The sequence below is a fragment of the Brachyistius frenatus genome, unplaced genomic scaffold (assembly GCF_029030835.1).
Source record: "Brachyistius frenatus isolate BFR_SWC_R1_liver_20210118 unplaced genomic scaffold, ASM2903083v1 Contig_88, whole genome shotgun sequence".
In the NCBI taxonomy this organism is placed as follows: domain Eukaryota; kingdom Metazoa; phylum Chordata; class Actinopteri; family Embiotocidae; genus Brachyistius; species Brachyistius frenatus.
Window position 1 is genome coordinate 843690 of NW_027210687.1, and position 25800 is coordinate 869489.

The window sequence follows — 25800 nt, forward strand, 5'->3', positions numbered from 1 at the left end:
GCAGAGTATGGAGTTTAAGAATTTATGGTTTAGAATGATTCAGTCATCTGGGGATCATAGTTATTCAATATGTATGATGTGTGATCGCACAAAGCTTATTACCAATGAATGACGAGACCGTACAAGAGAGAGATAGAATATGAAATATAAGGAAAGATATAATATGAGGTCAGGCGAATCATTTTTTATATCATTTAGTGTGAGTGCAGAAGTATGATGTGAGATTTTAGCTGGTGGTTCACAATATAGAACATGTGCTTTACAAGAGAGCCTTCACAATAGTAATTTTATGTTGATTTGACAATAGAACCCTTTGCAGACTTGTACACAAGCATCAACATTATTACCATTCAAAGTACCATTTCACTCATTTTTCCAGGTGAGAAGCATGCTGTGTGAACTCATGGTGAGCCTCGGGAGGGGCCTGAATCAGCAAGTCTGTCATTTTTTTAAGCAAGCAATACGTTCAATGGATGGATGTTGACATGTTTAGAGGGGTGGAGTCTATGTCATCTTTTAAACGAGTTCAGCACATTCAGATCACTGATTCAGCTCAAGCCAAGCTGCTTCTCTAAAGAAAAGTTGCAGATGTGGAGCCATAATGCATTTACCGGAGCACAAAATTGCTGCATTCTTCATAAAATACTTGACTACAGGCTTTATGAGAGGGCCCCCGTTAAATCTTTGCTGGATCACTGAGTGTAGTGTGAGGTAAGTGGAGTAGATCAGCAGTGATAGATTGGTGCTGTTGGTTGCATTTGATTGATTGGACCTGACTGCAGCTCTGAACTTGATTGATAATGTCTTAGCTCAGGGCACAAAAACCAAAAGGGTTTTACAGCTCAGGGATAATTGAGTTGCAATATTAACTCTCTGTTTTTCCCTTCTTCTGTTTTCTTCCTTATCTCTCTTGCCCTCCTTCCTCTCTCCTTCTCTCTTGAATTTCCCCTGCAGCCCGAGGAGCTGACCGATGTGTTAGAGATAAGCAACATTGTTTTCACCAGTATGTTTGTCCTGGAGATGGGCTTCATGATGCTGGCTTTTGGCTTGTTTGGATACATCAGGAACCCGTACAACATTTTCGACAGCGTCATTGTTATCATCAGGTAATCTTAATTTATGCTGCCTTTATTAGAAAGTAGGTCATTATTGAAAAAAAAAAAAAAAAAAAAAGAGACTAAAATCAACACTCCAATCAGTTTAGCTTAAGCGCTAAGCATTGATTTAGAGCTTCCTCCCTGTTCTTGTTTCCTCGCTTGTCAATCACGAGGTTTCAAGTGTCAGTTTCACTTCTGCAGCATCAGTTTTTACAATAGCAAAGACTGACACAGTCATGATGGATCACACTTTGCCTGCTTCTGCAGCAGATTCCTGATTCTGTCAGGCGTCAAGGTTTGCTGTGTAGCTGTCATTCAGTTTGGGACCTGGTGAAATGTGTGGTAGCGTTACTGACGGGGGAATTAATTGAGAATCAGTACAGATGTGCTAGTGAGCCTCTTCAAAATAAAATGTGTTTCATACATTTTAATGCAGACATTTTTGTAATGTACATTTGAATATACACAAGTACACGAGACTAAAAGCACAATATACTGCGGTCCAATCATCTGTTTTTCATGACCTTTTTCAGCATAATATAAACTGCAATTAACAACAATGCATTAAATAATTACTGTATATTATTGTTCAACAGTATTCTAAGATAAATGTTGTTTGCGTCCCAGTGTGTGGGAGATAATTGGTCAATCGGATGGTGGGTTGTCAGTCCTGCGAACGTTTCGTCTGCTACGGGTTCTGAAGCTTGTTCGCTTCCTACCCGCCCTGAGGAGACAACTGGTGGTGCTAATGAAGACCATGGACAATGTGGCCACCTTCTGCATGCTGTTGATGCTCTTCATCTTCACTTTCAGGTGTGAACATAGCAAACATGCCAGCCTACCTATCTTCACACTTCTCTGTTACAGAAAATGCACCTTTTCTATTATTATAATATAATTGTCACCCATTAAGTGCTTTCTTTTATATCATGATGTCTTAATTTCCCTTTTTCCCTGCAGTATCCTGGGCATGCATCTCTTTGGTTGTAAATTCAGTCTTCAGATGGAGAATGGAGACACCATCCCTGACCGCAAGAACTTTGACTCCCTCCTCTGGGCCATTGTCACTGTATTCCAGGTTAGTTTTTCTTTGATCTACAGCTACAGCTTCCTGTACGCTTGGTTATTTTTCAGTTTCCAATGCTATGTGCTACTTCTGCTTTAATCCACAAATTGACACTTGTTCGCCTATTATTTTTTCCTTAGTCACATTCATTTGACCAAATCGTACTGATAATGACTAAATTGAAGTTTATTCCACGATAAGATCAGTATTATGGCCGATAAAACATTGCTAGGCGAGGGTTTTCATGAGATGGGAGACAGACTTCTGAAATGAATGTGCTGTGAGGAGGTACACTCCGCCCTCCACATCATTGAGAATTGATGATATGACACCAAACCCACGGCCATGAGACAAGATAAACAAAACCCTCCCTGCACATGTCCTGATCAATCATGTTCCAGGCATTATTGACAGTAAAAATAGTCAGACACACTGACCACGACAGAGCTGAGCACATGCATTTAAAATGACAGATGCCATTAGCTGTTAAATAGACTTCATGAAATCATTGTATTATTCTGCTGTTAACATTAGAAATGTTAATGGCTAGTTATCAGTTTGTCCTTGCTGTGTATTTGAATCATCTTGCTGTTATTCAGCTATAAATTATCTGAAAAACTTTCCTGCAGCTAGACAGATATGTAATCTGCTTCACTCTAAAATGAGATATCTAACATGCTGCTTGTTGTTTCTTATTAAAACAAAATTGAGTCTGAAAAAGTTGAAAAAATAATACAATTTGTGCAGTATACTTACTGAATTACACTGGTTATCATGTGTCTGTAAGTGTGCGTGCAACATTGGCCGTGTGTACTACTTGGCCATCCCAAATCCAACCAAATGTCAAACTCAGCCTGCAGTGTGCTTTTGTGTGTGTGTGTGTGTATTTTTGTGTGTGTATTCGTGCCAAGCCTCTGCTCTTAGTCAAATGCTGTGAAATGCAATATTCTGACTATTTGCACCCACAATCTCTCCTTCACTATCATTTCTATATTTTGCTCTCCCTCCCTGTGGAGATATTGTTCACTCGCTCCAGATAGATCGTCCTTTTTCCTGCATTCGATGCGTCAGCAGAGAAGTAGAAACACAGAATGCAGTGGACTGTCTCACTTTGGTGCTGAAGAAGCGTTTTCTCCAGAACCGTCGTGTCAAGCAGTTACACTCACTATGTGCACACATTCACACAGATAGCACAGGGAACTGCCTTCGGGCCACAGGGTTTAATGAGTGGGCAGAGATGGAGTGAGCTTTCATCCTGGGTTATGCTGGTTGTAGATCAGGGGGTCTTCAAACCGTAGCTCGCAAACTACAAGTAGCCGCGACCCAGTTCTGAGTAGATCACGGAAGGCCTGTATCATGTACAGTGTTTCCCACACAAAGACTTACTTGGGCACGCCACCCAGATATATAGACAGCTGCCCAAGTTTATTTACCAATCTATCTTAGAATTTGTTTATCTATTATTGATCTATTAATAGAAACACGCAAACTAGTGTTGAGCAATATGTTAACATTTTCTAACTAGCCAGCTCGAAAAACGTCAATCACCAATATATTCTCACAGGTGTGAAAGGCAGCATTTAGCACAGCTTCTAATATTTGTTTTACTTTAGCTGGAGAAAGTAAAGCACGTTTTCCGTTTGAAGAATCTATAAGCCTTAACGGTAAAAGAATGTTGTTGTTTTTTTTTCCACAGAGAGAGCATACAATATATTTTTTCCTTGCACTTTGTTTTTGTATATTTCCCTGTTTATTGTTCTTTATTAAAGAAATGCTGAAAAGGCATCACCCAAAAAAACAACAGCCAGTGATGGACTCCGATGTATTCTTGCAATCGCCCAACCGTAACACAAACACTTATATGCACTCCAATATACTCTTTTATTGTTAACTGACGGTATCGTCCAAAAGGTATGTGAAATTAAAGTACGAAATAAATAAAAGTATATTAAATAAAACTAGCTGACTACTTCAATATTGGAGCCTCTTACTTTCCCCCCGTGTCTTTACAGCTGTGGACATTTACTGTCTTTCTCGTTTGTGAATTATACATCTCTTAACCTCACATTCCCTCTGACCTTATCTATTTCTGCCTCCATCCATCTCTACCCCTCCACTCCTTCTTTATGCTTAAATGTCTTTCTTTTATCAACCTCTATAGATTCTTACCCAGGAGGACTGGAATGTGGTGTTGTATAACGGCATGGCTTCTACCTCTCCATGGGCGGCTCTCTACTTCGTTGCTCTCATGACATTTGGCAACTATGTGCTCTTCAATTTACTCGTTGCCATCCTGGTTGAAGGCTTCCAGGCTGAGGTGAGAATAACTGTGATGGTTTTAGCACACGATAATGGGCTCAATGTTTTTTGATTTACTGCTACACTTGTCATCAGTTATATATATATATATATATATATAAAGACTTAATTCTCCAATATTTGTTGTAACATTACAAACAGTGCACTTATGTGTTTTTGTCACTGGTAAATATGTACATCCTGTACCCCAATAACACAACTTTTTTTATTCCTCTTTATTCATTTGACATTTCCTTTGCTTTAGTTATAAAGTTCCTCAAGCATTAGACACATGTAATTACACAGAAAAATAGGTTTTCTCTGATTATGCCTCTAATATTAGCACAGCAGGTTAAAGAGTTCATCTTACACACATCTCTTATATGTGTGCATCCTGTATTAAGAGCCCTATCTTGCTGTTAATTAACTCCGAATGGAGCCGCCTGAGGGCCGTAGGTTCGGACTCTCAATTACCAAAGTGTCATATCAGTAAGGCACCACTGCTTTTAAAGGAGATGAGAGGAGGAAGGATTTTACTCGTCTCTTAGACACCCACTGATGATTTCACATCATCAGTTCTTCCTCATCCAACCCTGTTATCATGTGCCCCGCAGGTGCCCAGTGCATTCTTCAGCCACAGAGGAATCAGTGGAGCACTAAATACACTACACTTCGATGTGCTTGCGCTCTGTGCTTCGGTTAAAAAATGAGCACCTGTAATTTTCTCCATTATAGGAAAGAAATACAGACAGAAAAGTATATTTAATTGGATGAATGTGTGTCTTAGGGGGACGCTAATCGCTCAGAGTCAGATGATGAGAAGAAATCAGACAACTTTGAGGAGGACGAGAAGGTAGAGCAGCTCAGAGACACCGGTGCGTCAAATATATGAATATATTCAACTCAATTCATCATTGATTGTATGATGTATGATGGTTAAATCATGATGATAATAATGTCTTTAACTCTCCTCTACAGAGTTAAAGATGTACTCTCTGATGATGACAGCTAACGGTCACATTGACCCTCGTGGCTCGATGGCTCCTCCCATAATCATGCGTACAGCAGCCACGCCCATGCCCACTCCCAAGAGCTCTCTGGGACCCGAGTCCATCCTCGGGGAGGATCTCATGTACAGGGAGGGGGTTCCTCAGTATAGTGAAGTGGGACTAGGTTTTTCTGAGACAGGATTCAGTCATCCAGAGTCCCGCCGTGGAAGCTCAACATCCATCGACCCCTTAGCCTTCGACCAGCATTCTCTGGTAAGTTATATCATAAACATTATTAGGAAAAAAACGGTCCAATAACAAACCAGCAATGAGATGCCATGTGCAGTATATATTTGAAAATAATTGTCTAAGTATGGCATCCCAAAATGAAGTGTTACTGGAGGAATAGTACCTAAAAAGACCATTACAGTCATACCTTAATTTAATAGCTGCTCCCCACTGAGACCAACTATGGTGGGAAGCTTCATTACTTCAAGAATCAAACTCTTTGGACAAAACATTCCTTGATTTTTTTTTTTTAGAACAACACATATTTCCTTTGCTACACATATCCACGCCCTGCAGAGCTGCCACCATTACTAAACTGAAAAAGAGGTAAAAAAAAAAAAAAAGGGCTATAAAAAGGATGTGCATATAAGGCATGGAGATAATCAGCTTACTTAGCAGAAGCCAAAAACAGGAACACAAAGGGCCAGTGAGTGTGATGTGGTGAGACTGGAGTTGATCACAGGCGCAAAATGTTTCAATCCACGATTCACAGAAATCTATCAGATACAACAGTGAAAAGGACATCTCACTCCTTTAAATTCTACTCAGCATGAGAGAGAATGTCTTGCCTAGTCCTGCTCTATGGATATTGTTGGATTTGTTGATTCAATATTATTATTTCCCTGTTATCACTGGGAAGGTCGCAGGTAAGCTGGAGCTTTTTATAACTTCAGTCTGCAAAACTATCTGTAAAAAGGCACTGTAACAAAGTTAGACAATGAATTATTCCACAAGAAAATAATGGATGCCTGAAACAAAACCTGAAAATATAGAAAGCCAATAATCATTTTTTGTTTTCTCAGGGAAAGAAAAAAAAAATCCTTTGAACTTTAAATATTCAGTAGAGGTGGTCACATAGGCATGAAATGCGGCCAAGCAGTTCGCAGGCATATAACAGTTAGATACATTGTGGAAAGCGCAGTAATCAGTCCCAGGAATTCTTGCCTCTGCCTTCTCTGCAATAATTTCTCTCAAGGCAATGTGGAGCCCCTGTGGAAGATATATTCAATGAAACAGCCCTCCTTCTTGATGGCGAGACTATCTCCTGGAAATGTACAGTATAATTGAGAATTCTGAAACTTTTGGTCAAACTCAAATTGAAACTACACTCAGCATATCTTTACATAATGTCATCAGTAACTTTTGATAAGCACTCCCCCTCCCCCCACCTAAAACTACTCAGAAATTCAAACATTTTCACAGTCACACACTACACTTGTCTCTATTTCGTGTTTCTTAAGAGCCCCTCCAGTCCCGGACGGCGTTCCCCTCTTCTTCCCCGAGGCTCCGGCAGCTCATGGGGAAGCCGGCGCTCCAGCTGGAACAGCCTGGGACGAGCACCGAGCCTCAAACGGCGAGACACCAGCGGGGAGAGGGAGAGCCTGTTGTCCGGGGAAGGTGGAGACGAGGAAGATTTCAGGGATGACGCGGAGGAGGTCGGTGGAAACAGCAGACTAAAGCCGGCGACCTTAGAGCTGCTGCAGGCGTCGACTCTCTACCCCTCCATCATAGCAGAGTACAGTGACTGTAACGGGAGAACTGTGACCTACGACCCAAACATCAACTCCGACCCCAAGGAAGACTCCTTGCATGATGATGAGATGGACGAGGACGTAAGTTACCATGAGTCATAGCTTTCAACATGACATTTAATAACTGCAGTGAGGTATTGAGTAGTTCTTAAAGGTCCTCAGCGCACTATCGTCCGGGTGTGGTTCATTTCCTCTGTAGCTTGTTTTGTTACGTACACATGCTTCAGTAAGAAATTCGATTTTGCTTTTTAAAGTTTTAAAGTTTTTTTTATAAATTCTTAATCTCGTAATCTGCCTTCTCTGACTCTGTTTACACATTTTATTTCTGATGTTTCTCTGTCTTTCTCTACTTATCCGATTACCCTTTGTCTTCTTTGCCCTTTGTCTCTTCCTTTAAGATATTTTAGAGTGTGTGTTTTGTGTCCACACTGCAGGGCCATGAGGGACACTAATTGTCATGCTTTAATCAATTGCCTTGAGCAGTAATTGTTTTCTCAGTGGGGACAAAACGACTCGTGTATATACAATGCAGTCAAAGCGGTTATACGTGTGTGTGTGTGTGTGTGTGTGTGTGTGTGTGTGTGTGTGTGTGTGTGTGTGTGTGTGTGTGTGTGTGTGTGTGTGTGTGTGTGTGTGTGTGTGTGTGTGTGTGTGTGTGTGTGCTCCCCCGGTGCTTTTGGATGACCTCTGTTGCGACACTGTTCATGGTTTTATTGGCTCCAAATTGAGTTTATAAAGCCATGAAATCCACTGAAACAGTGGGCCTCTCCCAGGGCTCAGTGAATACGGGAGGCTTAGTAAAAACAGCGTGTTGGTGCACGGGTGTGCATCCGCGTGTGCATTTGATGCGCCAAGTGAGACGTGTGCATGCATGTATTCCTCAGCATGTGTCCGTGTCAGAGATTATGCATTTCAGCTCCGAGGATGTCTGAGCAGCAGGTTCTTTTCATCCGTGCGCTCACACGTGGACACACCGAGATGCACACACAGTTGGCAGGCTGCCCAATAAGCAGTGTGTGAGAGGCTCGACTTTGGGCTGTCTTTAATTAGGAACCCTAAGTACAGAAGCTCTGCACCTAAGCTTTTTTCTGTTTGTTTTATTACAAACTTTAATGAGTTCCACAACACTTTCTATTGAGCTCGTGGGCAAGCTTGGAAGTCGCCCTCTTATGGTCCAATTATCTCCATCTACTTCTGCAATGAAACGCATGTTTATTGTGCCCCTACAGATTTCAATGTGAAACATTAGCAACACTATAGAAACTCTGTTTAAACTATTCATTGTTTCTTAAAGGGTTTTTTGAAGGAAGTGTTGATGAGGTTTGTATAGTGCATTCCTCATAATGCAGCTTAGCTTTCTCACAGACCCACACAATGTTCTTTGACAATGACGTTGCACAGCATCCAGTTAAAGTCTCAAAGAAGACAGAAATCCAAACAGTGTCACCTGTGTGACTTCAGTTAGTTGGTGCACAAGTGAGTGGAAGAGCAAACCGGTTGCGTTAGCTCCGCCTACCCTGTCTGCTGGAACAACCATTGCAGGGTGATGGAAATTAAGTTGATAACTGCGCTGGGAATGTTCCCAAATAAACCCAGCTCGTTCAGTTCGTAATACTGCAGCTCAGTCACCATTTTCTTAGCTCCTCAATATTATTACTTTAAATAATATTTGAAGAACTCTTTTATTTACTGTTTATTATGTCAATGAAATCAATAGAGGAGGGACACATGCCTTCTCCACAGTCATGGGTTTAATTCTTGCAGGTTTTTTTTTAGAGTACATACAAAACACAACACTTAATTTATCATTTGGTCCTTCTGTTTTTACTGTTGTGGCTATGGATTCATGACGAAGGAACACTGAAAATATTATTGCTGAAACTTTAAAGAATATTTAAATAGTTTGTAGTTTTGCAATGGCAGTCATACATTTTTTGAAAGGAGGTACATTTCCCATTTAGCAGCATTACTACTAATCCACAACAGACATCTCAACATTCATCATAAAAACATATTTTGAATGCATTTGTATGTGTCTGAAAACTGAACCATTTCAATGTGCAAGAACATGCAAAGTAACATACTCTCTGTACTAACAGTTTTAGAGCTGCAACAATAAAGTTATCAGTCTGTCAACAAATAAACTCATAAGAATAATTAATTGTAATTTTTCAAGCCAAAATGTCAAACATTCTTAATTGGAGATTCACAGATATGAGGACACAGTAGTAATTGTGTTTAGTGTTTTGGGTTTTGATCAGTGGCTCAGGTTAACAGGAAATTTATTGATCTCATTTTAGGCTTATTTTGTTGGCAAAACAAGAAATTAAATAGATTATGCAGCTGATTAATTCAAAAGACAAATATTTTTAGGAGCCCCTATCCATACGTCATGAGCGAGGTTTGATTCGTTGTGGGCAACTCGCTCGCTGCTCCCTTATTTACATGAAAATGAAAATTCAGTCTGGGGAAAGTGATGACAGGACTTGATGAAGATTTTACAGTTTGCCATAATAATTGAAACACCAAAATAACACTGTTGTTTTTTTGGTTTGTAACAAGTAATAATGAATGACAAAGTCAGTGGTTTTGTTGTTGTTGCTAACGACGTTGACGTGTGACCTCTCGTTCCTGCAGAGTACTTTCTGCTACTGGATGAAGAAGGAGCTCAAAAACATGAAGCCCCGCTGGTGCAAAGAACATGAAGACTGGACGCTGTACTTGTTCTCTCCAGAGAGCCGGTGAGAGACACGAACACACACACACACGCACACGCACACACACGCACACACGCAGTCATATTACATTACAATGACTTATATTCATTTACAGGAGATTTACACTAATCCTTAATCACTACCCTTCCGCTAAACTTAACTCAAAGCTAACCTTGAACAAAGTATTTGTACTAAAATGTAATGATTTACATTACATAATTTTTTTCCCCCCAAAAAGGAGGCGGGTTCCCATAATGTGACTGTGTTAACAGATGTATGTCCCAACAACATGCGTAATACAAGTACACACACATTTCCAATGTCATCCTCTCTGGTTCAGATTTCTGGCTCTCTTTTCCTTTCTGCTTCTCATTTCTTTATTTCATTCTCGTGGTCTCCCTCTCTCATTTGTCTTCTTTTGCACTGCTTTCTCACAGCTAATTGTTTGGTCGATAGCTCTAATGAACCGTAGATATCTTATAGACGACTCTGTGTCTGTGTGTGTGTGTGTGTGTGTGTGTGTGTGTGTGTGTGTGTGTGTGTGTGTGTGTGTGTGTGTGTGTGTGTGTGTGTGTGTGTGTGTGTGTGTGTGTGTGTGTGTGTGTGTGTGTGTGTGTGTGTGTGTGTGTCTGTGTGTCTGTGTGTCTGTGTTTGTGTGTGTATTTAGATTACGTGCGTGGTGCCAAGCTGTGATCTCTCACAAAATGTTCGACCATGTGGTTCTGGTTTTCATTTTCCTCAACTGCATCACCATCGCTCTGGAGAGACCTGACATACAGCTTCACAGCACGGTGAGACACACACAAACACACAGCCTGCAATTACAAGGTGTCTGCACACACTCCAGCTGTGTTCTTCAGTTTCTGCCTTTCATAACTGATACACCCCCTGATTTTCTGAGGCACATCACACCAGCTGATGCTTCACTCATGCTTTACTTATGCAACTGCTAATTCAAGTAAGTCAGTAAAAATGATCTAAAAATAGGTTTGACATTTTTACATGACTTTTTATTTACAGGTACAAATAGAAACAGTAAAGATTAAGAACTATATGCGCATGTCTGTTTGTTTGGGATCACCATCCTCTATCATTATTTATAATGTGTGACACTTTGGTTCTTGCCAGTTGATTATGACCCATCCATTTTAAAGAAACTGATTACTTACCACTAGATATATAACTGGGACTTATGTGGCTGAGATGGTAAAGCGGGTTGCCCACTTGTAAGGTTGGTGTTTAAATCCCTGCCTTCCTTCTGATTAAATGCCAAAGTGTCCTTGAGCAAAGCACTGAACCCAGGTTGCTCCCAATGTCACCACTGCATTGTGAATGTGTGTGAATTGGTGAACATGAGGCAAATTGTAAAGCACTTTAAGATGTCTAAAATGTAAAGGCACTTTATAGGTAAGTGCAGAACATTTCTCATGAGCCAGTAGTTAACTTCAGAATGTAAATTGTAGATTGATTTATTACAGTTAGACACTATATAGACTGATGGATGTAAATTCACTAGCCTGGGCAGAGTAAAGGCTTAAAACTACAAACAATTCAAACCTCTCTAAAATGTCCGTGCTTACTGCAGAACACATTATTCTAACTCCATTCAAAGAGAACAGTAGGTATGAAGTATCTAGTTACTGGCATTGTCTTTTATTTATGCTATTTAGCTATATGCTGTCTAAAAATGAGTCTCACTCTCCCCTTTAGGAGCGAGTGTTCCTGAGTGTGTCCAACTACGTTTTCTCTGTGATCTTCCTTGCAGAGATGGCCGTTAAGGTAAACATCACAGGTTTTTCGTACATTTTGGTAAAATCCAGATTTTATTTTATAATGTACTGCTTCAGTGCTGTTTCAATAATTTTATAACTCTGCATCGGTTCCACCAGGTTGTAGCTCTTGGTTTCTTCTTTGGGGAGCAGAGCTACCTCCAGTCCAGCTGGAATGTTCTGGATGGTTTGCTGGTGTTTGTGTCTCTGGTCGACATCCTGGTCTCTCTGGCCTACACTGGTGGAAACAGGATCCTGGGAATCCTCCGAGTCCTTCGCCTGCTACGAACCCTGCGCCCACTGAGGTACATCTAGTATTTGCTTGTGTGTATATGGATGCTGCATGCATACCTCTGTCCCTTTTCTGTCACTTGAGCTTGTGTCTTTGTTCATTTACACATGTTAAGAAATACATTTGTGTTTATGTTTGTTTGCTTCAGGGTGATCAGTCGAGCTCCGGGATTAAAGCTGGTTGTAGAGACTCTCATCACCTCACTCAGACCCATCGGGAACATTGTTTTGATCTGCTGCGCCTTTTTCATTGTCTTTGGCATCTTGGGAGTTCAGGTAATCACAGTTTCTACTGCACACACTACACAGATGATATTCTTTTTTTTTTTTTCTTGAGCTTGAGAACACAGTTTTTTACCCTTTGTAGCTTAAATGTGAGTGATGGTGATGAAAGGAACTGGAGATGGACAGTAGGCTTTTGTTCCTAGAGAGTTTGAGTATTGAAATAATGACAATTAGGTTAAGTGTGAAGAGGAACAACATGACCCTCAGGCCAGCTATTAGCCAAGCCTAAGAAATAAACTCTGATAAGAATGTACTCCCTGAAAGGTCCTTTTATTCTCACCATTAATAGCTGGATGCCCACAAAGCTGCAAGCTGCGCTGCAATTGAGATCATGTGTAAATTACAGCCAACTAGCCCTGCAGTTCTCATTATTTCTCTTTTTCTCTGTCTAGCTGTTCAAAGGGAAGTTCTACCACTGTGAAGGTCTGGACACAAAAAACATCACCAACAAGTCAGACTGTCTGCAGGCCAACTACCGCTGGATACGAAGAAAGTACAACTTTGACAACCTGATTCAGGTACTGATGAACAGACCAAGGGTGAGATTACAGGGAGGAGGAGGGTGTAAAGAGCCAGGACAGCAGTGTGGTGATGGAAGCTGGTTTTAAGCTATTTTTTCTCTACTTGTGCTCATATTTAACACAAGTTTCTAGGCTGAACGATCATATTGTTCCACTAGTACGGTAATATATTTTTGCACTACAGTTGACAGGGTTGTCTTATACTCAGGCACTAGATGCTTACTTTAACATCTACAGAATGCAGGTAAAATAACTCAATTTAAGAGTGTCATCATTTCTATTTGTTTATATAATTTATTGTTTTGGACCATACATTAAGAGGATTTTAAACATGATGTACCCATCTGCTTCCTTTTTTTTTATTTGTCCTTTCTGTGTCTTCAAAAAGTAAATAAATATATAATAAATAAATATAAATGTCTTGCCTCTTCCAGGTCATCTAAGAAATTGCAGCATTATAGTTATATCCATATCAAAGTGGCTATCAAGACTGAATCTTCTACTGCCAGCCTGTAAATATGGAGAGATGTAGATGTAATGTTCATGTGATGGCTGAGGCTGAAATATTCCATTGGCTAGACTTATGTGTGTTAACAGCAACAGAAAGAACTTCCACAAGATGTAAAGACGAGATCAAATGAGTAATTTATTCTACTGTCTCAGATTATTTTCTTATACCAGTGTGTCAAATCAGGTCATCCTGCTTGGTAAACTACACCACAGTCAGAAAACTATGTGGTTCGGCCCTTAATTAAGCCTCAACTAAACATACACAAAACTGAAATTAACCTCACTAGGTATAAGAGCCAGTTCTCTTAAAGTGACATTAACACATCACAACATTAAATTACATAAACTATTAATCAAATACAGACTGCATTTATTTGACTCGCACAGTACAAAACACTTCATGTGATGATTTTAGAGCCGTGGAACTTCCTCTACAGTATATTTACCTTCTGTGCATCTCTGTGTTTCCTCTCCAGGCTCTAATGTCATTGTTTGTGCTGTCGTGTAAGGACGGCTGGGTCAACATCATGTATGATGGACTTGATGCAGTGGGAGTGGACCAACAGGTAAACACTGTGAGGAGTGAAGATCGTTCAGTGGGACGGCGATCAGGGGCAAATATTTGTGAATGACTCTGTAACAGCTACTTAAAGTCTGATCTACTTTCAGTCCTTATGTATTGCAGCCCATTGCACTTCCTGTTGAAGATTCACACTAACTCCTGCCCTGTTAGATACAATAGATAAAACGACACCAAATAAGACAGGAAACCATTTTCAAAAAGATGTAATTTATGCTGCAAAATATTGTCTGCCTACTTTTATTATGTGTGAAATACTTATATAATAAGATTAAATATAATATCCAACTCAGTATCATCAACAAGAAAACATTTGGCATTTGCACATTTACACCAGCCTCAGGTCTCAGCAGTAGAATGATCAAATAGATAGAAACAGTTCCTGTGGTGTAATGTGCTGTGAAAGTGCGTCTTAGGCAGACATTCTTGCAACAACATAATAAATGGAGTGACTACAAAAACAAGGATCAAAACATTTCTATTTGATATCATCAATAAAAGTCATTAAACTGCTACACTGAAATTATTATTTTCTGTGCAAAGTTTGGAAAGTTTCCCAAGATTTTCTGAGCCTTCTCAGAGAATTGACAGTGTTCTACCTGCTGTATGTGATAAGTTATTGGGAGGATTTGCACTGGCAGTGCAGTATTTGGGGCTTTTATCTTGCCTGCTCAAACCAGGTCAAAATCACAAAACTTACCGTAGTTGTTTTCTGTGCTTATTTATGTCTTTATTAATCAATACACAAATGAAACATAAAACTCTCTCTTCTCTCCTAAGCCTGTAAGGAACCACAACCCCTGGATGCTGCTCTACTTCATCTCCTTCCTGCTCATCGTCAGCTTTTTCGTCCTCAACATGTTTGTTGGCGTGGTGGTGGAGAACTTCCACAAGTGCCGACAGGACCAGGAGGAGGAGGAGGCCCGCTTGAGGGAAGAGAAGAGGCTCAAAATGATAGAGAAAAAGCGCAGGAGTAAGGAGAATGGAGGGGCTGGTCGGTAGTCTATTTTTCTGAGCACTGCCTGCTTTCAGAGCTTGACAAAAGAGAAAGAGAATGACTAAAAGAGCATCCAGGGAAATATGTTCAGACTTTAACATAAAAAAGAGGGAGAGATTGAAAGACTGGCTAGCTCACGCAAACAGTGATTGACCACTGACAGTGGGCGTGCGCTATGCCATTCTAATGCATGTAATGCATGACTGCAGCCCTCCCCTAACCCTCCCCTAACACTGCATGGAAAACTAAATAACCCCTATCAACTAAAAGTTTGTATGTTCACTCTTTAAATAATAAAACTGCCACCAGTATAGTGTAAAAATGACAACAACAATAATGAAAATGCTTAAATTATATGTTATATTTCACTTCCTGTTTTAATACACTTCATAAAATGATTAATACCTGTAATAACTTGAAATCGTTATAGGTTTTACAACTGTATGACTTTTAAAGAAACCCTTTAAAGCACCTTCTGCATGTGAAAGTAACCAGCGGCTGCTTCTCTCAAAATGTCTCTGGAAACTTTTTTCTAGCAGAATTTGTGTTGGTTAAAAAGCCAATAGTCCCTTCTCTCCCTCCGAATGCATGTACAACCCCGAACCTGAGACGCCTCTCGACACAGGTACAAGGAGGACATTTCCTGTTAACATGCTTTGACTGGCAGACTCAGAAACATAGCAGACATTTTGGCTGCTATACCTGCAAATAAACTGGGTAATAGTGCTGTTAGTAGAGGTTAAGTTCGTTAGTTAGAAACACAACACTGTTATTACAGCTTACAGTTACAGTACAAAGCAGTATTTTTTTAATATTTTTTTTTTTATTGCAGAAATCTGTAGAAGCACATGGTTTTATATCCATCTACTAATCACAGAGTAGTGTAGTGACACCATTAGAGAGGAGAGCAGCTCCAGGTTTGTTCAACAGCGCTTCCTCAGAAATATGAAAGTCTTTAATGATCCTGTTTCAGAAAAATATTGTGTTCTAACAGTAAAGGTTAATTTAGAAATGTAACAGTTAGGCAGTATATATAGATTAATTATAAATAATATCAACGTGAATCACAGAGCGCTTCCTCAGAAATATGAAAGTCTTTAATGATCCTGTTTCAGAAAAATATTGTGTTGTTGGACATACCTTGTGCAGCCCCTCTGAATCATAAACATTACATCAAAGGCATGTAAGCATGCAGTAGACAGACAGGGCAATACATGGGACACAGATGAGTACACAGAATCATCAATATGGACATGTGAGTGTGTCAAACCTAGTTTACTTTGGGTGACAAGCACCTTTTAATAAACGCCAGGCCATGTAAAGTATGTGTGTTATTCAAAAGCAGTAATGCAGCTCACAGTTCCTTTTCTATAAAGGAGCAACATGAATATTTGCATATATATATAGTGGGAACCTGCTCTCCCTTTGTAGTGTCTGAATACAAAGCAGAGACCTCTCAACCCTGACAAGAATAACATTATTAGAAGCAATGATTCTTGAAAAAGTCTCCTTGTGGAGACACTTTAGCATTTTTCTTAGCCAGAAAAGACTGATATCATTATTCTTTGTTCAGTTTAGCAATAGCAAACATGCTTGTTCTCTTCAAAAGGGAAGAATCTTTTAAAACTTTCCAACAAGCTTTGCTACACAGTCTCAGTTCCACCCTGTATCTCCTGTTGTAACACTTAGATCCCCAAAAAAACCCTTTCAATGACACATGAACATGTTGGCTCATATGCACTGTCTGAATGCAGCATCTTAAACATTCATCATACAGGGGTTGTGTACTGAAGAACAAACTATGAATTTGAATTTGTAATTCATATCTGAATATTAGTTATGTTAGCTAAAGAATTGCTAAATACTGCCTGAATATCTCTTTAAATTGTGAACGCATGCCATACAAGTTTTTAATTAGCCTACCTGTTACTCTCATGTCCTCTCTTAGTGGTGTGCACAGACTGTCTGAAACACAGGGACAATAAGAAGAAGGGGGCACCACCACTGTGACTAAGGTTACAGTCAGATAACGTATTAAGGGACGAGCATATCTTGGTTGAATTAACGTGCACAAAGAGTATAAGAAGAGAATATTTGCAAAATTAGGGTGGTGGTTGCCTTCCCTTTACCCCTCTACCTCCCTGTGCACACTACTGTACACTTAATATTCTAAATTCATTGCACAGTTACTCACAGTTGTGCCCTACCTGTCTGTCTCTCTTTGTGTGTCTGTCTCTTGCATTGGTGTGCTGCAGAGGCCAAGCAGAGGCCGTACTATGCGGACTACTCTCCCGTACGTCTGTCCATCCATACACTGTGTACCAGCCACTACCTGGACCTCTTCATCACCTTCATCATCTGCATCAATGTCTTCACAATGAGCATTGAGCACTACAATCAGCCACAGGTAATGTGTGCACTAAGGTTTGCTGGTGGGACATGGATAACAAGATTGTGTCTCCCTTAAATTGGTTTTGGTCAAAGTGTTCCAGTCAGAACCAAAATACCCATAAAGGAGCTTGAAGGCGTTTTAAATTTGACTTCATTTCTGTCTGTCATGTAATGATATGTATTTTATCGATTGTACCTGGAAAGCCAACACTTGATTCTATTTCTAAAAATTGTTGGTGTATTTAAAGAATTAAAGATGCCCCAGTTTCCCTTGAGTGCGTTGACAACCTTTTCAAATCTTTTGTTCATTTACTCTTTGAATGTCTTTTTTTTTTCAAAGCTTTGGTATAAATCTTACTATTTCTGGTCTGCAGTATTCATTATAATAGTCAATGTTTGCAGAAAAGAAGCAGTAATACATTTGTGATTTATGATTTCGAAAGAAATATGGTATTAATTCCTTTCAGAACTCATCCATGTGTCATTTACGACATAACATTTTTTTTTTTTTAAATATTGCCACAGGAAATAAAGTATGTAGTCTGTGAGATATGAAATAATTTCTCTGTTTCTGTGTCTGCAGTATTTAGAGGAGGTTCTGAAGTACTGTAACTACGTGTTTACCTGCATCTTTGTCGTTGAGGCCCTGCTCAAACTGGTGGCATTCGGCATACAAAGGTTCTTCAAAGACAGGTAGATGAATGTTAGTGTGACTGCAGTATGCACAACACGTTATGGAGTAAAATGTTCATCAACTCTGTGTCATTGTTTCCCAATCACAACTCAAGATATGGTTTAAAATAGTTACAAATAATAACCCCGGGTCCATGGTGACTTAATACATCTGTGGCTCCTTGTTTTCAGCACACTGTGTTTAAGAGAATTGGTGGAGAGAGTGTTCATCTGTCTCAGGGTGCCCTCGAAGAGCCTTATCAGGGTTAAGCTCAGTGATTTCCCCACCGTAGAGATTAGTGGGTGGGCTACACGTTGATCTAAACAGCCTGCCCACTGTTTACCATCAACAGCCAGGCAGTGTTTCTCCTGCTTCCTGTTCTTCTTTACAGCAAACTCAGTCACATTTAAAGACAATAGAATTGCAGCTTTTTAAGGAAGTAGTGTGTATTACTTTGTTTATTCTGTTATCCTCACCGCATGGGATTAATTGAGGATGATGGGTAGGGGATGCGAGGAAGTGAGTTGATCCTAACACAGCAACACAATGTAATATCATTTTTTTTCTTTTGTTTTTATTAATGTACCTAAATGGATGAACAATGTGTGTTTAGGTGGAATCAGCTGGATGTAGCTATAGTGGCGCTGTCCATCATGGGCATCACCCTGGAGGAGCTGAAAATGAGCTCAGCACTGCCAATAAATCCCACCATCATCAGAATCATGAGAGTGCTCAGGATAGCACGAGGTAAACACACACACACACACACACACACTAGTCCATACTTGCTTATCTTGTATCAATTACAAAACAGTTTGTTACTCAGTCGCCCACGTTTTAATGTATATTCTTGTAAATTTGGCATTAAAGGGAATATGTCATAGGTTTAAAGAAATGAACACAAATCTAAGAGTCCCTGCTGAAGTGTTAGTATCAGTAAACCACTGTGAACTCTGCAGTGAATGGGCTGAGTGAAACCAGCAACAACTAGTTGAGACCCGCATCTCCTGTGTCTCTCTGCAGTGCTGAAACTTCTGAAGATGGCCACAGGGATGAGATCTCTGCTGGATACTGTCATGCAAGCACTGCCGCAGGTAAACACCAACTCTGTCAGGTCCTAAACACAAAAGAGTGGTTTCATTATTTGTTTTATTTACGATGATAAGTATTGCGATTCTGTTCGAAATAGATAGCTATGAAAGATGTATTCTGATCATTACAAAGGCCACGTTCTGAACCTCAAGCGTCTACTTGTTGCTGCCCTCTCTTACCTTTTAAATGGTTTATTGTGTGCTCCATTTAGTTTCCTTCTTTAGGTGTACATTTTTATAAATGCCAAAAATATTGCATTCAATTGGACATCTTGTTGTCACAGACTTGGAGAAAATAATATATCAGTTAAGTTTTCAGTGCAACCAATGTCCGGTAAATACGTTATTGTCATAGATTGGTTCTGCTGGCTTTTAAACAATCTTTACAATCAGACTGTACAACCGAAGTTACTTAATGTGCTTTTTCTATCCAGTGAATGCACTCCTTTTATAATACGTATAAAGTATTTCAAATCTTTATCTTTAGTTGTACGACACAAATCTCAGAGGCAAAGAGCAGCTGCATCAGAGATGATGATGTACGTGTAGCGACAGACTCTGTTGTTCTGCTATTTTGTAAATGTCAAGTGTACAGATGTAACCATCAGGGCACAGAGGGCACAATAACACATTTTAAAGAACTGGAGAAAAGTCAACAGGCTGGGAACTTCCTGGTGATATGATGCAGATGCATTCGTAGGAAGTGCATACAGTAAAGTTCACAGGGTGTGTTTTTAGAGCACTTGAGGATTCACAACCAGATTTCTCAGTGTGAGTAAAATACAATTTAGAGTTTGTTTTATCATAGTTTATTAAGTGAATATTCAACTGGCAATAAACTAGTCTGGTGTTTCTAGACCCAAATTCTCTGGGGAATAATAATTTCTGGATCAAGCAGCAACCAAGACTGAACCACTGGCTGTGAAATGCAATTGTAAGGCCTCAAGTTCAATTTTTAAGCCAGCACTATTTTGATATTTTGGGGCCAGAAGTAACCATATTTGGACGAGCTGTCGAGGACCGACCGGTGGATCTGACTTGATCTGATTAGAGACACTATGTCCCGCCTACCTATAGCTGAAACTTGATTGCACCACAGGCATGTCAATCAAACTGCAAGCCCCCAAACATACAACCTGTTGAGGCCCAATATCTAATTGATGATGTAATCATTTTTAGATGGACTGCCACAAAACTAGTAAGAAGTGACTTTAGTGGTTGACAACATTATGACTAATGGGAAAAATGCATTGACTTTGTATTTCATGATAAAAGCTGAATGGCAGTCTATGGAGTCAGAGCCTTTTTTGTGAACCAACCCCAGGTTGCCCTCAGTGGTATTGCACTCGATGCCAAATTGGCCTCACTTGTCAGACCTGGAAACTACATCCACATTATACACAAGCTATGATCTGATCTGAGAGAATTGTTTAGTTGTTGCATCCTACTGAGTGTCGACCTCAGGTTAATTTTGAAATAACTTGACCATCCTTTTACCAGTAGTAGCCATTAACTACAATGTATGCCAAAACTCAACTACTAATTACTGCAACTACATTTAGGAAGAAAAGCTGGACTTCAATGTCCTCGCACTTAACCACTGGTTGCTGATTGGTCTGCCTTTCAGAGTGGCTGAGCAAACATTAATGCAAACAGCTTTGCTGGAGCCAGGCAATGAAATCAACTTCTGTACGAGGCCCATTTTTAGCATGTGTCAGCCTGGTAGTAGACATCAAACAACAGAGAGCTTACCTGCAGGCAGGACATTTTTGTAAATACGGTCTTTCCATTTATAATGTAAGGTTAATTATGTGTCAAATGTAATAAATACAATGAAATAATATATATGAATGCCTTCTATTCCCTTGAGCTTTAAACAAGCAATGTTTACACTGTAGTGTTTCGATGTGCAGAAGGGGATCTAACATGTGTTTTGCTTCCAGGTGGGAAATCTTGGTCTCCTCTTCATGCTGCTCTTCTTCATCTATGCTGCTCTGGGAGTGGAGCTCTTTGGCAAACTGGGTCAGTCACGCTACTTTTGCAGAAAAAACACACACACACACACACACACACACACACACACACACACACACACACACACACACACACACACACACACACACACACACACACACACACACACACACACACACACACATACTCGTATTTGTCAACACGCTTCGGCAGAATAGGTTTTTGAATCCACTCATCGCTATCATAGTCACGACTTACAGCAAATGTCCCCTCCTGAGCCGTCTCCGTCGCATCCTCACTCTCTTCCTCCATCTGTCTCCCCGTCACTCTTTAGCTCCACGACTCTCACGTCGGAGTTTTTTTTTTTTACCGAGGAAAGATCACATTTGAATGATCCAATTTATTCATATATTGCTTCCTCAATAGGCCAGCTCCATCCAGCTCATTTTCTCTGAAAGAGCAACAATGTGTAAGGGAAGAGGATTAGCAAAGAGGCATGTGGAAAGACAAAATGAAAACAACTTGCCGATAAAGAGGTTGCTCTCTGTGAAATGTTATTATGATTGTGCTCCACACAATCGGAAAACAAAGTCAAGTCTGTTTTCCAGTTTTATCAAGCAAAAATCCAGTCTTTACTATGACTTAAGCTGCTGACAAAACCTTTTAGATGTGTCCAATGTCTTCTCCTCTCCATCTCGGCCTCGCTTTAGATGCATATTACAAGAACTTCATGATTTTGGCTGGTGGAGAAATTGGGTGGAGAGTATTGTGGAGATCAGGAAGCTGCATCCATCGTCAGGCTCGTGACTGCACTGTTTGTACACACACAAATCCAACCCAGAGGACTTAGGGTTATGTCTGGCTTTTCTCTTCAGCTCTTTGAGTTTATAAAGGTTTCTGTGAGTTTACAGTGAGGATCTCTCAATATATTTTATATTAAACAACATTCACAACACGTCTCTTTGCTGCTTTTCATGTTATGTATTTCTCATGGACGGTTTTCAATAGAGAAACTTTTTTTTCCCATCAGATGGCTGACAGGGATTACAAAGCAGCTACATGTTAAGTCCTCCACTTGAATGATCTTTTTGGGGTTTAAGTGTGGGAGTAGGCATCGGTATTTTTTCTTAAATTGTGCTTTATAGATTGCTTCCACTGTTAGTTACAACGGAAATAACAGGTTATAGGATAAGTGGTTTACAGAAACTGCTAGCCCCAAGACACGAGTATGTGTCTCAGCTCTGATATCTGCAGAAGACTGAGAGGAAAAGATGATGTCATCAGGGACTAAATGAGTGTTTAAATACTCTAATTTTCAGCTTCAGGCTACGCTACATGGTACTCGCAGAACCTCTTCAGCTTCCTGTTTATGTGACCCGAGGTTTGAAGCGAACGAAAAACATTTCCTGGTGCTGGTTTTGACTTTGCCAACAGGCTCCTTTCTGTCAAACTGACACTGAGAGTTGCCCTACCCTCTTGAAGACAGTTGTTCTCTCCTCTCCTGTGTCATGTCCAGCTGTTTGTTTGTTCAGTGTGCTCTGTATTCATATGACTATTAGGACTTTCTTAATGAGAGACTGACACTTACACACAGTGGGTCTAGAAAAGAATGACCACCGTTCAAAATAGTTTGGTTGCTTCACAAACTGACATGAAAACGCAAAAAGACACAATCAACAAGCTTTAATTAAACAACGCAACTTACAACTCCAAAATAGAATACAAAATAGCAACAGCGCTGAAAAATTATCATAAATTAAAAACTCCAATAACTTCTGAGGCCGACATTGCACACCTCACCTGAGCAGTATTTGCCCACTCTTCCTTTTCAGGCTCAGTCAAACTGGACGGTGGCCGCTGGTGGATTGCAATTCTCAAGCCAATCCACAGATTCTCAATAGGCTTTAACTCTGAGCTCATATTAGTCAAACACATTTCCCCTTTGCCTCATTCAGCCTCTGTATGGTCAATTTGACTTCTTTGGGTCATTTCAAGTTGAAAGGTAAACCTTCTTCCCAGCATCAAATTTCAGGAGGAGGGCAGCACGTTCTCCCCAAGATTTAAAGAGTATTTTACCGCCTCCGTTTTTGTCTTCTCACCTGACAAAAAGTCAGTCCCCCCGCTGAACAGAAACACCTCTAGAACAGGATGCTACCACGTCCATACTTTACTGTAGGTTGCTGTGGCCTCAGAGTCTTCAAGCCAGACTCGATGAGTACCAAGCTGTTGTTGCACGTACAGAATATACCTTTTTTTTTTTCGGTCTCCTCCTCTCTTGGGTGATGATCAAATTCGTTCATCAAATCAATTTCTTTTTTCTTTTTTCTCCGAATTGATGTTGTTGTTTTTTTCTTCCACTCAGATGTTGAGAGTTTCTGGAAGAATTTGTTTTTTTTAAGTGTCACTTAATTTCATGTGAAGCAACAAAATGTGAATGTTTTTAAAAGGAGAGTGTTTCTATTTGAGACAACCACAATATGTGTAGTGCAGTGTAATTAACGTGTTTGTTTGTCTGTTGATCAGAGTGCAATGACAACAACCCATGTGAAGGTCTGAGTCCTCACGCAACCTTTGAGAATTTTGGGATGGCGTTCCTCACCCTGTTCCGAGTGTCCACCGGAGACAACTGGAATGGGATTATGAAAGTATGAACGCATACACGCACGCTTGCACACACACACACACACAAAAATACACTCTCATAAATGAGGACTAGATTATCTCATAACCTCAGAGAGAACAATGACCTCCAAAACCAATTATGGAATAATGAAGTAGCTTAGGACTAAGCAATGTTGACATCTTGATTTTTACTTTATTAGAAATGTGATGCATGACGTAAATGTCCCTAAACAACACAAATATATACAGTATATGATCTGATAAAAACAAGGGCAATTTTGAGAATAACTATTAATGGTTTTGATATTTGAGGTAAATAACAAAAACAATATGGGTTAGAAGAATATTTCAGATATTTTTGCAGATATTTTTGTAACAAAATGTTTTTTCATGTATTTATATTATATGGGGACTGATTTCTTTTTTCAGAACATGCATGAAACTTCATTACAGTAGAAAATGGGATGTGATAGCATGTAGGGAAGCAGGGATTTATTTTGTAGGAGTAATGGAATGTCAGCGTTGTTTAATAATGTGTGATTTATTTTTATTTTTTTTAACTAAGGTCATCATGACATGACATGGTACGGTGTAACTACACCATTTATACCGTCTGTCCATGTTTCTCTTCAAATTATTTCATTCTTCTAATATTTTTTTTAATATAAATCAGTCTCTGTGAAATGTCCATGATAACAAAGGTTTTTGCTGTATAGCCTCTGCCCCACTGCATTAACTGGTGGCTGCGTTGGTGTGTGTGTGTGTGTGTGTGTGTGTGTGTGTGTGTGTGTGTGTGTGTGTGTGTGTGTGTGTGTGTGTGTGTGTGTGTGTGTGTGTGTGTGTGTGTGTGTGTGTGTGTGTGTGTGTGTGTGTGTGTGTGTGTGTGTGTGTGTGTGTGTGTGTGTGTGTGTTTGCCTCTTTGTTACTCACTGTCTGTTTCTCTCCTCTCTACCCCTCTTTCTACCTGACTCTTGCTTTGTGTCTCCTAAGGACACACTAAGGGAGTGTCACCCAGACGAACGCCACTGTCTCTCGTACCTGCCCTTGGTCTCTCCGATTTACTTTGTCACCTTCGTGCTCATGGCGCAGTTTGTTCTGGTCAACGTGGTGGTGGCTGTTTTGATGAAACATCTAGAGGAAAGCAACAAGGTACAGTAACTGGAAAGACAAAGACCAAGAAAGACGAGTGTTTGCATGCGACTCTGTGCACACGCAATATGTATTACCAATGGACACTTTTCTAATTGACATTAACATCTACTGTAAAACCAGAGTTATTAAGTAGAAGTATATTTGCAGGAGGCTAAAGAGGATGCGGAGATGGACGCTGAGATCGCCTTGGAAATGGCTATGGAGAGGCAACGCAAACTAAGCACAACTTCCAACCACAGCTCAGCGGGAGGGACCTATGTTGGGCCGTGCCCACATTCACCTGGACAGGTAGAAGGACATTGTAACTGTAACTATAGGTATAACAGAATAGAATAGTATTAGCAGCATGCTGTATGTGTTTCTGACTATGTCATTTCAATTAATGAATTCATTGTAAAACTGTTGCAGTATGGAATATTACAAATAATGAGATGATGTCAGTGTTAAAGCTGCGCGGTCTCTGTCTCCCTCTGCAGGAGGAAGAGGTGCAGTGCGATGACCAAGACTTGCAGTCGTCCAGGAAGATGTCTGTGTCCAGGATGCACTCTCTGCCTAATGACAGTTACATGTTTCGACCGGTACGGCCCGCTAGCGCCCCCTATCCTCTGGAAGAGGTAGACCTCAGTCCCCAGCACCAGCATTCAGGTAAATAATCAGTTCCGGTTTTATATATTAGACATGAGTTCTGCATTACTTTTATTATTAACATGGAGTTTGGGTATTCTGTCTTCCCTGTTTGTATTAAACAGCCCCTGAGCCCGATACAGCTGCTAATCCTGTTTATTAAACTTTTCATGGACTGAAATTGTTCCGTGATGCATCTATTTTTATAGCACGCTAAAATCAGTAATCCTATAATGTGGTTTTAAATGAAGGCCGAAAAGGTTTTCATTAGTTTTAGTTTTTGGTTTGGATTGATAAAGACTGTCCCTCAGTAATCTGGGCACTCTACTCTAC

The 25800-nt window shown here is 40.1% G+C and overlaps 1 protein-coding gene across 3 annotated transcripts in view; it reads left to right on the forward strand.

Moving 5' to 3' along the window:
• The window catches only part of cacna1ha (calcium channel, voltage-dependent, T type, alpha 1H subunit a), a 65634-nt gene that overhangs the window by 33882 nt on the left and 5952 nt on the right, over positions 1-25800 (forward strand). For 2 of the 3 annotated variants that reach the window (XM_069709997.1, XM_069709999.1), the window contains exons 11-34: positions 955-1106; positions 1725-1910; positions 2058-2175; positions 4325-4480; positions 5249-5336; positions 5440-5723; positions 6980-7351; positions 9908-10011; positions 10655-10778; positions 11698-11766; positions 11877-12061; positions 12197-12323; positions 12725-12850; positions 13840-13929; positions 14724-14937; positions 17196-17347; positions 17915-18024; positions 18618-18751; positions 19028-19098; positions 21039-21117; positions 23593-23714; positions 24682-24840; positions 24991-25131; positions 25320-25488. In XM_069709997.1, coding sequence (XP_069566098.1) covers positions 955-1106; positions 1725-1910; positions 2058-2175; positions 4325-4480; positions 5249-5336; positions 5440-5723; positions 6980-7351; positions 9908-10011; positions 10655-10778; positions 11698-11766; positions 11877-12061; positions 12197-12323; positions 12725-12850; positions 13840-13929; positions 14724-14937; positions 17196-17347; positions 17915-18024; positions 18618-18751; positions 19028-19098; positions 21039-21117; positions 23593-23714; positions 24682-24840; positions 24991-25131; positions 25320-25488 — 3532 coding nt within the window. The remainder of the gene's footprint in view (positions 1-954; positions 1107-1724; positions 1911-2057; positions 2176-4324; positions 4481-5248; positions 5337-5439; positions 5724-6979; positions 7352-9907; positions 10012-10654; positions 10779-11697; positions 11767-11876; positions 12062-12196; positions 12324-12724; positions 12851-13839; positions 13930-14723; positions 14938-17195; positions 17348-17914; positions 18025-18617; positions 18752-19027; positions 19099-21038; positions 21118-23592; positions 23715-24681; positions 24841-24990; positions 25132-25319; positions 25489-25800) is intronic. The other variant, XM_069709998.1, reaches the window with a different exon arrangement.